Source organism: Malaya genurostris, chromosome 1 (genome assembly GCF_030247185.1).
Source record: "Malaya genurostris strain Urasoe2022 chromosome 1, Malgen_1.1, whole genome shotgun sequence".
Lineage (NCBI taxonomy): Eukaryota > Metazoa > Arthropoda > Insecta > Diptera > Culicidae > Malaya > Malaya genurostris.
Window position 1 is genome coordinate 39842501 of NC_080570.1, and position 12486 is coordinate 39854986.

The following is a 12486-nucleotide window of genomic DNA, read 5'->3' on the forward strand; positions in this document are numbered from 1 at the left end:
CTCGGCGGAGACATTTGTGCGATAGCTTTAACCTTCTCCGGATCTGCATGAATACCGTTGCGATCAACGATAACTCCCAGATACTTCACCTGCGTCATTTTGAAACTGCACTTCTCGATCTTGAGCCGAAAACCATATTCCAGAATTCGCTGCAGTGTTCGTTTAAGGTTGCTATCATGCTCCGCTTGCGTTTGACCAAAAACGAGTACGTCGTCAAGAAACGCTTCAGCTCCCTCCAGATCACTAAGCATGTTGTCGACGACTTTTTGGAATGCCCCAGGTGCTGCTTTGACCCCTGGCGGAAGACGCTTGTACTTGAATAATCCTTTGTGAGTATTTACTGTCAATAATTTTTGTGAATCCTCCTCCACTTCCATCTGCAAATAGGCATCCGACAAATCGATAACACTAAAGTACTGACTACCTGACAACTTTGCGAAGATGTCATCAGGAGTGGGAAGTGGATACTTGTTCGCTTCTAATACTGCATTCAGTCCCGTTGAAAAATCAGCACAAATCCGAACAATCGGATCTCCATCGGCGTCTCGTTGAGCCTTTCGAACTGCAACAATAGGTGCCGCCCAGGCTGAAAAATCTACTCGTTCAAGTACTCCCATGTTCTGCAACCGGATAAGTTCTTTTTCGACGAGCCGCTGTGAATGAAACGGTACCGGTCGTTTTGGCTTGAAAACTGGTTTTGCTCCTGCTGTCAGGAACAGTTGGATCTTTGCTTTCGTACAAAGTCCAAGTCCATCTTGAAAAACAGCTGGAAATTCCGCCTTCAATACTTGCTTGTACTCTTCCGGATTCATATCTGCTTTTAGCTGCTTGCAAAAAGAGTTGATCGGAATGTCGTACAACCCGAATGCTTCCATAAGATCACTTCCGAGAACATTAAATCCATCAACTGATGTCACATAACACACCGACTGCTTCGTGATGCTTCGGAATGTTATTGCACATTGAAACTCTAATTCGAGTGGAAGCGGTTTGCCTGCAGCAGTTACCACCCGTAAACTCGTAGGATTTGTCTTCAGATCGCCAAATTGGCGTAATGAATTCGACGAAATAATCGTATAATCCGATCCACAATCGAGCTGGAGTTCAATCAATTTATTGTTGATTAAAACTTCCACGAATTTGCGCCTACCTACCGTTCGCATTTCCAGTTTTACCGGATTGCTTTTTCTTCCAGGGCTTCCTTTTTTCTGAGGCTGATGGATCCGTTTTGTTTGATCCAGAAACCGCTGGTTTCGAACAGCACCCACAGTATCCTTCTTTATGGCCCACTTTACCGCAGCTTCGACAGATGTGTTTTGAAAACGTGCAATCAGCAACAAAATGCATTTGACCACACTGCCAGCACGGACGTCGTGGGGCTACTTTTGGTGTATCTATTTTTCCCGATTTCCTTGTGTAATTGGATTGTTCACCTCGGAAAACTGCGTTCACGTTCACCTTTGGATTCTCAATAACAGCTGTGTCGTGTTTGAGATTATCTAAGTGTTGGCATTCCAGTAACAGCTTTTTGAGTGTCATTGGATCCGTCTCCGATTCGTTTTCCATTTTTGCAAGCAATCGTGTCCGGATGTCCTTATGCTTTTCAGAAGGAAGTCCAGCCACAAACACAAGACATTTAAACTGGTCCGCTGTGATTTCCCGGATGTTAAAATCTTCACAAGCTCGATTGACGGAACTTGCATACGAGACAAAATCTTCTGCAACTCGTTTGGCTGTCTGCAAACACTGATAGCGTCGAAAAAAAACTGATGTTTGATGCCCGAACATTTCCTTCAGTGTGACAACTGTTTCTGCAAAAGGAACTTCTCGCGACGTTTTTGGCAAAATGAGATTTACGTATCTATCGTGGTTTACGGAACTCATCTTTTGCAGTAACAGTCTCACTTTTTCAGCATCATTCAGTTTTTCTCCTCTCTTGGTGAAAACTTCCTAATGCCGCACGTACCATTTATCGAAAACCACTCCGTTTTGGGGATCGTAGGAAAATTCTGTAATGGTGTTTGAAAGTGCTTCCATCAGAAATTCATTGTCCTTCGGCCGTACTAGCTGCTCAAGGAGAGTTTTCTGTGCCAACTGTTGGTTTTCCATTATTCTGCTGAGCTGTGCTAAGATGTCAGCAAGACCGGCTTCTTGCGCCATTGCGAGGTTAGAACTATTAAAATACGACACACCGACGAAATTACTTAAAACCGTCTATCCTCGTCGCCAATTATGTTGTGTCTTACGAATTACAACTCGGTTAACGGAACAACATTTATTTAATTTTAATAAATTACATTTAATTCAGAGCGTTAAAATAACGTGTTTTAATCTCCTCAGAGTCTACGAAATCACTCCGCGTGAAGACACTTGCTGTCAATCTCGTCGTGGTCAGTCCGCCAGTGCTGCCATAACACAAAGTAATCTAGTTTCAAGTTGAGAGCTTGCTAAACAGAAACTGTATTTCCACTCGTTGGTCTGATTTTCTCTGTGATCCCAGTTTAACGAAAAGCTTTTACAGAATTTATTTCTATGACCGACAGGGTTGCCATTCTCACAGGATTTTTTGTTAAACTGTTAACACGGATTACAGGTTTTTACTACAAACTACAAATTTTAAAGCAAAAGAAACTGAAATATTAAGAAAAAAAAAAGAAATGTTGCAAAATCCGTAGATTTCAAGCGGCTCATCCGTAGATCCGTAGATATACGGATAATTCTTTGAGGTTGGCATCGCTGCACACATAACTAACAACCACGCGTGACACAGTTTTTGATTCATTCTAAAAAATATCCTACACGACTGGTGACTCTTCCCGCTGGCATCCAGTCGGGATTCCGTATAGCAAACCATACCGTAACCTCCGCTATGCTGACAGCTGCGAATGACGGACTTAATTACCTAGTCGTGAAATATGGCTCGCCTGTACGTCAATACTCTCGGCAGAATTATTAAACGTCCATTTGAAGTCCACATCGGGCGGATTGGCATCAACGATGCACCGGATCTCGGCATTCTCCTGCTTGGCCACGCCGTAAACTCGTTGCTGGTTGGGAGCGCACGTCGGTGCATCTGCAGACACAACCAACAGGATTAGAGGGAGAGAGAGAATGGAAAAAAAAGAAAGAATTCCGGATCAAATAGCGGTTATTGTGTTCTGTAGGGTTTTCTAGCTCCAGTTTCGCTTCATTGTGGCGAACCGGGTCGAATATTCGATAGCTTGGCCATCGACAACAACAACAGAGGCAACACACACAAAAAAAAACAGAACAATTTTTCACTTACACATCACATTCAGCGCGAACACGGGGCTGCTTCCTTCGCCCTCGGCGTTGAATCCAACACAGGAATAGTTTCCGGCGGTGGTGCGTGAGACTCCCTGCAACACCAGCGAGTGATTACTGATGATGACGCCCTGCGATATGTTGTGGGGCAGTGTTTTGTTCTGCAAAAACCGGTAACAATTAACAATTTGCCATGGTCCGACAGCACCGGAACAGTGAAAGAAACAAGAACAACAAAAGAAATCGTTAGAGAGCGATGGTCACTTTGTTGCTTCCGGCAGAACAATGGTGGCGCGGTAGATCCGGGTATCGTGCGGTTGTTTTGAACTTACATTATGCTTCCATTCGACCTTGTAGACTGCGGGATGGGCTGTCACGATGCAGTCGAAGTACACGTCGGTGCCCTCTCGTATGGAGTCCGGATCCAGTGAGCTTCCCAGGCGCACGAAAGCATCAGGAACATCTGCGAATGCAAACGCAACACAATGAGAATGATTGATTTCCAGGTGATGGTGGCTTCGGCAGGAGGACGAGCGAGGAGCGGGGAGCGGGAAACCCAGTTCCCGAGATGATTACATTTATTACGGATAATGTTGCGGTGAAATCAGACTGAAAACCGAATCCGGGACTGGTAGATTGAATTAACTGCGTTGTGGCCACGGCCGTTGCCTGGGAAGCGGAGTACGTGGAAATGCAGTAAAGTTCTATTGAAATGGTGGGCTCTTTCAGTGAAATGACTGACGGTAGATGTTGGACGGACGATTGTGCCAGCATATTGTATTGAGACTATTTCAGCTGGAAATTCGTTCGATTGAATGTTGTCACTAATTGGATCGGAAAGATATGCTGGAATTAATCACTAGCCAAATTGCCTGGGACTGTTCCGAAATTAAATTTTGCACCCAAATTGTGTTTACGATCCGATTAGCGGAGTCTTGTTTTTACCGCCAGCGAAAGTAGATAAAATCCGACGATTATAGGTGAAATTATAGTATTTTAGCATATTGGTAGTGTATACTAGCTCAATCAACCATACGACAGAGTGAAAATATGATCTAGAAATTTTCTGACAAAGAAAACGATTGTCAAAAAATTTCTTTTAATACTAGAATTTAATCTTTATTGGAATATTTTCATTGCCCACACATTGACAGTATACTTAAAAACTGAAATCGTAATTTGACAGAGCAATTGACGTGAATACGTCTTACTTTAGTGTGGGTATCCGTTTCAAAATTCGTTCTTTGGAAGAGTGGAAATTTATTCAACACCGACTGTGCTTCTGTTCGACGAATCTGGTTTTTTGTTTCTTTAACTATTTAACATCGTAGAAAATTTGTTCACCGGTCCTTTTCAGGGCCGATAAAAATGACCTCCACGAAACGATTATGATTTATCTCCTTATCAATTCTAAAGAAACTGGTAAAAGTATCGGAAAGCGTGATGTACTTCGGCTGTCTATCGGCTTTGTGGGTTTCTTCAGTAAAAATGTCTTGGTAAATTATAGTCGGCTTTATCTATATACATCAATCTAAATTTTTTTTCCATGTGAGAACCTATAAAAATTTCCGGAATCACGATCCTTCATGAAACTGGCAACCCTGATGAAAAACAGGTTGCACTTTTGAGTTCCCATCATCACATTTACAATGGAAATGTCAAACCGTGAGCACCCTTTCCATTCATTAGCTCATTTGTATAAATTGAGATTCTATGTTACACTTAATATTCTGTTTGTTTTGAAGTAATCGACTAATTAGTAGATATGCATTTTAGCGGTTAAATGGAAGTTATAATATATACAATGACTCTACATTCTTAACTACTTTCATCGAACAAGTTGCTTATTGAGCAATTTGACGTCTTAGTTACTCACACCAATGCAGAGTGCGCAGAACTATTCATATACGAAATTAGAATGTGTGCGAGCCGAAGTCAAAGTTTGTTGTGGGTTCAATTTTACACTGAGGTACAACATTTTTGACTCATACACTGCGAAAAATGCATATAGAATTTCGTAAGCTATGAACTAATGAACCAAGTAGAAGACAATTCCATTTCATTATATAGAGTTTCATGAACGATTTTATGTCTTTCTCAACTGTTCTCTTGGCATTGCAGTGTTTTTTTATTGCATATATGTCTCCAATAATTGGCACGATGCGGCTCGACAAAATTCACTGGGTAATTTCGACATACTCACACTAGCATTAACCCTTCAACTGCTGAGAATAGCCACACCAACACACTCTGCATTGGTGTGAGTAACTGAGACGTCAAATTGCTCAATTGTCAAAGTGTCGAGTTCCAAACAGGGATGCCAGTTCATTTTTTCAAAAATCTGTGATAAAGCCAAAAACCTGTCTGTGAAAATCTGTGTTCATTTCCCGAATCATAATAGGTCATCGGAATCATTTTGGTGAGCAACAAAAAAAAGGTCTTACTACCAATCTTACCTGTATCTTTTTACTCAACCGCTCTGTACTTTTTGGTGCTAAACTGTGATCGATTTAAAATATCTGTGAAAATCTGTGAATAATTTCAGAATCTGTGAAAATCTGTGATCATTTTCAGAAATCTGTGCCATTTTTAAAATCTGTGCAGAAAGTTGGAAATCTGCGAAACACAGATTAATCTGTGAACCTGGCATCCCTGCTACTCATGGCACGCTTTAGTCGAAATGATAATGTACGATTCAGACGATCCGGCTTCTTCCGTCACCGTCACCGGAACGTCAGCCTCCGTCAAAATTAGTCAAATGAGTTTTCCCTTTGCGCATTCACATGATCCAGCAGAGATCAGGAACGCCAACGTCCGTCAACGGCAAGCTCCGTCAACATTTCTTCGAAAGAATGTTTGACGGACTGTGATTATCGCACACATGCACGATTCATATGATTACGGTATTGAGCTGACGTTTGTTATGTATGTATTCGGTGTCAAGATCCCACTCTTATATAAAATATACCACATATAAGTAATTGAACTTATCAGTAGATTTGCAAAGTACGTTACGTTGTTGAGTGGAACTGATTGTTTTGCTTTTTCCTCTTTCTAGTTAATTTTGAAAGTTATTTATTCGATTAAAATGTAGGAAAACAACAGATCGATTGGCTTCAAAAGATCCCAGATTTTGTATTAGTGAAATATAATTGTGCGAAACTAAGTTCTTCAAAATCTGCGTGTAAGAAAATGACATGACGGGCACGAATAGGGATCGTGTGAATTAACGACTATTCAAACATTTCAGTTCCGTGACGGTTCAGTGAAAGTAGCTTCAGTGAGCCGTCAGTGTTCTTTTTTTTCGGAACCCTTCCGTTCTGTTTCCGTTCCGGCACAGCAAATGCAATGACATACCGACTTCAGTGAAAATAAAAAAAATATCGGTGACGACGAATTTGAGTTTGCCGGACGGACGCTACACTGACGACGAGCTGCACTGAAACGGCACGGTGCCGGATAGGTGTGAATGCGCGCATAGAAAACGAATGCAATAATATCAGTATCCGTGCACGGTGTCGTGCCGGCACTGAACCGGACCGGATATGTGTGAATAGTCTTTAGAATGACGGTGCCGGATGTTGACGTTCCGGTGACGGTGACGGAAGAAGCCGGACCGTCTGAATCGTACTTAACAATGCAATTAATCTCGCGCTAGGTAAAATGACCACAAGAAACAATTTTTGTTTATTTCTGAGCAGAAGTTCACCGTATTACCTACTAAAATTAATGCGCGAAAGAATTTTCAGTTGTCGGATTTTTTACACCATATCTCATTGCGGCAGATGAGATGTCAGGTAAAAAAATTCAAATATGTTAAGATAGGCTTGCAATTGGCATATTGTCGTAAAACTGAAATACTGGTAGCGACATCTGCGAATGAAAAATAGAACCACGAAAAGGAGGGTTCTTCCGAAAATTTTCATATCGGCAGTTGTGATTTGCAAAATTTTTTTTCGTTTATTCAATAGTGTAAATAGAGATCAGCAATAAAAGTAAACTTGGACTAGAAGAAAATCGATTTCAAAGTGATTACTACTACTTTTTTAGTGTAAAACAGGGGTTCCTAAAGTGGTCGATATAGACCCCTTGGGGTCGATATCCTTTTTGCGGGGGTCGACGTAAACATAAACTGACTGTGGGGGTCGACGAGGTCTTGAAATCGACCTCCTATTGTTGTTATTTGAAATATTCATGCTAAAAAAGTTGTGTTTATTTGATCATCCGAAGAAATTGGTAAGTATTTTACATCAATATTAATAAAGCAAGAAATTGAATTTTCAAAGGAATTTGTTACTGGGGGTCTGAGGTCTAAGTTTATTTTAGTAAAGGGGTCCATGACCCAGAATAGTTTAGGAACCCCTGGTGTAAACTATGATTAAACATGGACAATCTTCAGAAATGTGTGAAATTGGGTAAGCTAAGGTTTATGTCCAACATTTTTTTTAAACAGAAACCAGTGTAATGTTGATTTCTCTAGTACTGGAAAGTTAAGCAATCGAGTACCATTTACTCTAGATACTTTATCTGTTATTTCCTGGCATATGAAAAATGGTATTTAACCAATTACAATGCTCTATTCTAAATAAACGTTAGTTTTTGCACAATATATTAAGATCAACATTACCACCTCAGAGTAAAAACTTTTTCTTTCACCTCTACTGTGACTTTTCAAATGAATTTACCCGTTTTTATAAGAAAACGTTAAAAAGGTGAAGTAATTAAAAATTTTCCTACCTATTGGACAGCTCTTGCTGAAAGTACACGCTTAAAAATAGTCACTCAAAAATGAGTAAGATCACACTCATCTACAGAAAAAGTTGCACATGTGCCAAAAATAGAGTAATTAGAACTAAAATTTTGAGTGAAACTTTATTCCACACATACCACAATTGCTCCTTTTCTGAGTGTAAGGTATGAAAATATTAAGTAATTGACACGCAATACTTAAAATAACACTACTGTGTTTATTTATTATTCCGTTTACAATTGATTTCTAACTTCGAGACATCATATCAAGTGGCGGTCGCTTGGAGTAGTGTGTCAATCGCACATTAACATACATGTTAGTAATGCTCAGGCACCAATCAGACACTTATTCCTCATAAATGACATTGGAACATATTCGTTTCCATTCTGAAGCACAATACGGAGCACTCCTGGTCACAATATTTGCGTCGACGGCACAGTCAAGAGCACAGTTTATTATTTCGGTTTTTGCAGACACAACACCCTTGAAATACGCGATCTCACTAACAAAACATAGAACCTGTTGCAACAAATTATTATTACACCTTTTAGACTGATCGTGCGAATACTAAATCGAGTTCTTATGTTAAACTAAAATTTAGAGTAAGAGTTACTCAATATCATTGATGGTAACTACTCAAATTTTGACGTTTCCGTGTATTGATTTCTATCAATTTGAATTTCAACCAATATTTTTAATATTCCGCTTGAGAATAAATCTAAGTTTTTTGCTTTTAGAATGACCTACAGATTGATAATATTGACTTTACTTGTTGACACCGCTCTGAAATAATTGGTCTGGCCGTTTATTCCACCCAGTAGTTGTTTAAACCATTAATTTAGATTACAAAATTGATAACATAACCGACTTAGCATCAATGTCTAAATATAGTTTAGTATTGAAGAAATTAAAGATTTACTTTTTATACAAAAGTTTAATGAAAGCCAAAGTTTTACCTATTTCGTAGGTTTGTTTAAGGAAAAATTACTATGTTAGTAACTATTTACGCATTTAATACTCGATTCCTATATTGCTCTGTGTGATAATTTGCTAACATCATCGTTTCCTTGGTCCATAAAGTGAAACATAGAAAGCGCGGAGTTGATTTGAGTTTTGCGTTTAAAAGCCAATAGTCTGTGAATCCGAAAAAAATGTCTGCGAGCTTACATGTTTGTATAAAGTGTGACACGCAAAACTAACTTAGCGAGCAAAAACCAAATTGACGCGGCCCATCGAAAAGTCTGTAAATTTTGAAGAAAGACTACGAAAAACTCGTTTTTCAAAAATCTGCAACAAAAAAATGTCTGCAACACTTTATAAAAAATCTGCAGATTTACAGACAAATCTGCCGATCTGGCATCTCTGCCCTGCGGTATTTTGAGATGTCATTTTTTCAAAAATCTTTGATCGTACCAACAATCCCCGCATTATCACAGACGCTCATAGTAACACATTAGCGCTTAGGGAGCCAAACAAATCGTCAAATTCTCATGCTACAACATAGGAATTTAACGGTTCGTTTGGCTCCTAAAGAAGTATTCGCCGGTCTGTTACTATAAAAGTCTGTACACATTATCATTATTCACATTCGGAATGAAATCCGAATGGGCGATAAATTTTCATTCAGAATTTCGTGTGGAATTCAGTATGAAATTCGAATCAATGCGGAATCCAGTGCAACAACCGATCGGAAATTTTTCGGAATTGAGTGAGAAGATGCGGACTGAATTGTCAATTCGTTGTCTTCTTATTCTTTGAAATTCACTGGAAATTAAAAAAAAGGCATACCTTACACTGAAAACCATGTTTACCTATTATTACTCATTGTCGAGCTCTTTTATTAGCTGCCCAAAATTAGGTCGTTATCTAATCAAACTTTGACTTGATCGTAAAAATGGGTAGCTTGCTTTGTTATGTCATAACACTTTAACTGAACTTACATTTATCTAAATTTTGAGGTTATCACTCGTTCTCTAAAATTAGGGAGATGCACTTTACTTGATTTTGGCTAAGTTTTGACCTAAAATTAGGTAGCGGCTGGTAAGAGTGTAGTCAGTATCGTTCATTCCTCTAGCTGGAAGTCGCCAAGCCTTTAGACTAACACAGTCATAAAATTAGAGAAAATACAATGACATTTATAATGTCACCGTCTATCTGTCAATCTGGATTGCTTTTTCCCTGACAAATCGAGGACTTCTAGGGGCTCGTTGCCAGTCTGTGATCGATTTCAGAAATCTGTGTCATTTTTTAAATCTATCTCAGATCTATCCGGAGTGCAATAAATATACTACTTCTTGTCGCTTTATTTCCAGTGCGAAATAGATCTCAAATAGCTTTACATATATCAAATTCGTATACGTAAAATTTAACTATCAAACTGGTGCACAGCCTAAGTAGGTTTCGTATCATCAAAAGATAATATTATTATACACCCTCATTGAACGTAACTCAAAGTTGAGTGACACTTCACTCAAACTCTTAGAAAATGTACGTACTCTAAACTTGAGCTACCACCTATCTACTCATTTTTTGAGTTAAGAGACGAAGCTGTCAACATTGAAGTATTTTTTAATCAAAATATGAAAAATGTTTTCTTCAAAATTTGAGTTCCTTGCACTCAAAATAAATGAAATGCTCCTTCGGTAATGTTTATACACATAGTCATTCTTTTAAATGGAAATCGCAAAAAAAGTGATTCTAGACCGTTTTATTTTGATCGGTTTGGAGTCAAAATTGAACGATTTTGATAGCCTTATGTTGGACTTCTCACTTAGCATAATTGAAACCCCAAAATTTCTTTTGAAAACATCTATGATTGATGATTCATAGTTTCAGAAACGGCAATGAAAAACGACCTATTGTTGCATTCCTAAATTCAATAAGAATATTCCGAGAATGAAAACGCACTGAATTGCAAGAAGCTTTTTTTGTTTCACTCAAATGTTTGAAAACTCAACGCTTACTCTATTGTATGAATAAATGGTCTGAGTAAATTTTACTCCAATCCGTACTCAAATGTTAACATATTGTTCTAGTTCATGAATTTGAGTAATCGCAACTCAAACCATGAATTATTTTCAAAGAGCGTGCATGCCTTTTGTTTAGTCTCAATTTTGACCTGCACAGTAAACAATTACGAAATTTTCGGGAGACGCGAATCCACATGTGACTCAATTCATAATCACGTAAATCGTAGAATGAACAAATTTTATAAGAATTATTCAAATGTGTATCAAAAATATCTCGCAATTGCAGCAGACGTGTAAATTGACGTGTTTCTGCACTCAAAAATATGTCAGAAGGTTTTAAGTATATATCAGATTTACTGTAAAAATGTGTAATTTTTGGCGCTCGAATACGTCGGTCTCAGAAAACGTCAATTTACACGATTTTTTTTTCTAGGTGTGTGTATTTGTCGTTCACCGGAGTTGATGTCTTGCTTTATAAAGGAACAGTTTCAGCGTGACAATGTTATTCGTATTCACGTCAGCCCGGCTGTGTCTCTGCCTTTACCCACCCGTCTTTGTTCTTCTCGTTGAGCCAAAAAAGGTCAAAGGATTGCTGTATATTAAATGGAAGCCAGACAACTGTCTCTCTATGGTATAAACTGTTCTTTTTTGACTGGACAGAGATGACCGCGAGCAGCTCTTTTCGAAATTTAAAGTATTTTTGGGTACGTTTTGCTCTTTAATTTGCGTGAGAGTAGAAACATTTAAACTGGAAGTATCCTGATGAATAAAGTACCATACGTCTCCATTAATTTGAAGAGTTCCGATACAAATCACTCCTTTGCAGTTTCGTTTTATTTCAGTACCCAACTGATGCTAAGTCATATCATTTTCCGATTGAGTTTCGTTAAAGGGACAGGTTACGGTCATTACTATCTCGGATATGCGGAAACCAATGGTCTCCTGACACCCCGCTATGAACTGCCCATCTAAATTATACCGTTTAACTTACGTTGTATATCCAGCTGCCAGCCATCCTCGAGTGCATCGGACGGCACGTAGGTGTTGTACGCCTTGCAGGACAGATACTTGCCCGCATCGGTACGGTTGAGACTTATCGATAGGGTGCTGGTGGTTTGGTTGCCGTCGGCCGATGTCTGGATTGGTGCGGTCGATCAGATGACGGAGCGGAACGCAAAGATAAAGGTAAAAGATAAAAAATCACTAACCAAGTTCAATCAAAACTAGTGTTCATCGTAACTCGTACCGTCTCCTTGCTTTTATCGAGCCGTACTCCGTCCAGGAACCAGGTGATGGAGGCGGCAGGCCGAGAACCCGCACTTTGGCACAGCAGGTCGTATCGATGGCCAGCTGACAGTGGCTGGTGAGCACCAATCAGTCTTATGTTCAAAGGAGCAACTGCGGCGAATGAGCAAAAGAAAAAAAAATAGAAAGCAGAACACAGAGAGATTCATCAATTGCGGTTCCAGTGCTTTGATATGC

The 12486-nt window shown here is 39.3% G+C and overlaps 1 protein-coding gene across 2 annotated transcripts in view; it reads right to left on the minus strand.

Annotated features, from left to right (window-relative positions):
* LOC131437740 (hemicentin-1) overlaps window positions 1-12486 on the minus strand; it is a 531827-nt gene that overhangs the window by 56540 nt on the left and 462801 nt on the right. For both annotated transcript variants that reach the window (XM_058607294.1, XM_058607286.1), the window contains exons 6-10: window positions 12251-12402; window positions 11996-12140; window positions 3618-3748; window positions 3287-3446; window positions 2903-3073 (exon numbers count right to left, since the gene is read on the minus strand). In XM_058607294.1, coding sequence (XP_058463277.1) covers window positions 2903-3073; window positions 3287-3446; window positions 3618-3748; window positions 11996-12140; window positions 12251-12402 — 759 coding nt within the window. The remainder of the gene's footprint in view (window positions 1-2902; window positions 3074-3286; window positions 3447-3617; window positions 3749-11995; window positions 12141-12250; window positions 12403-12486) is intronic.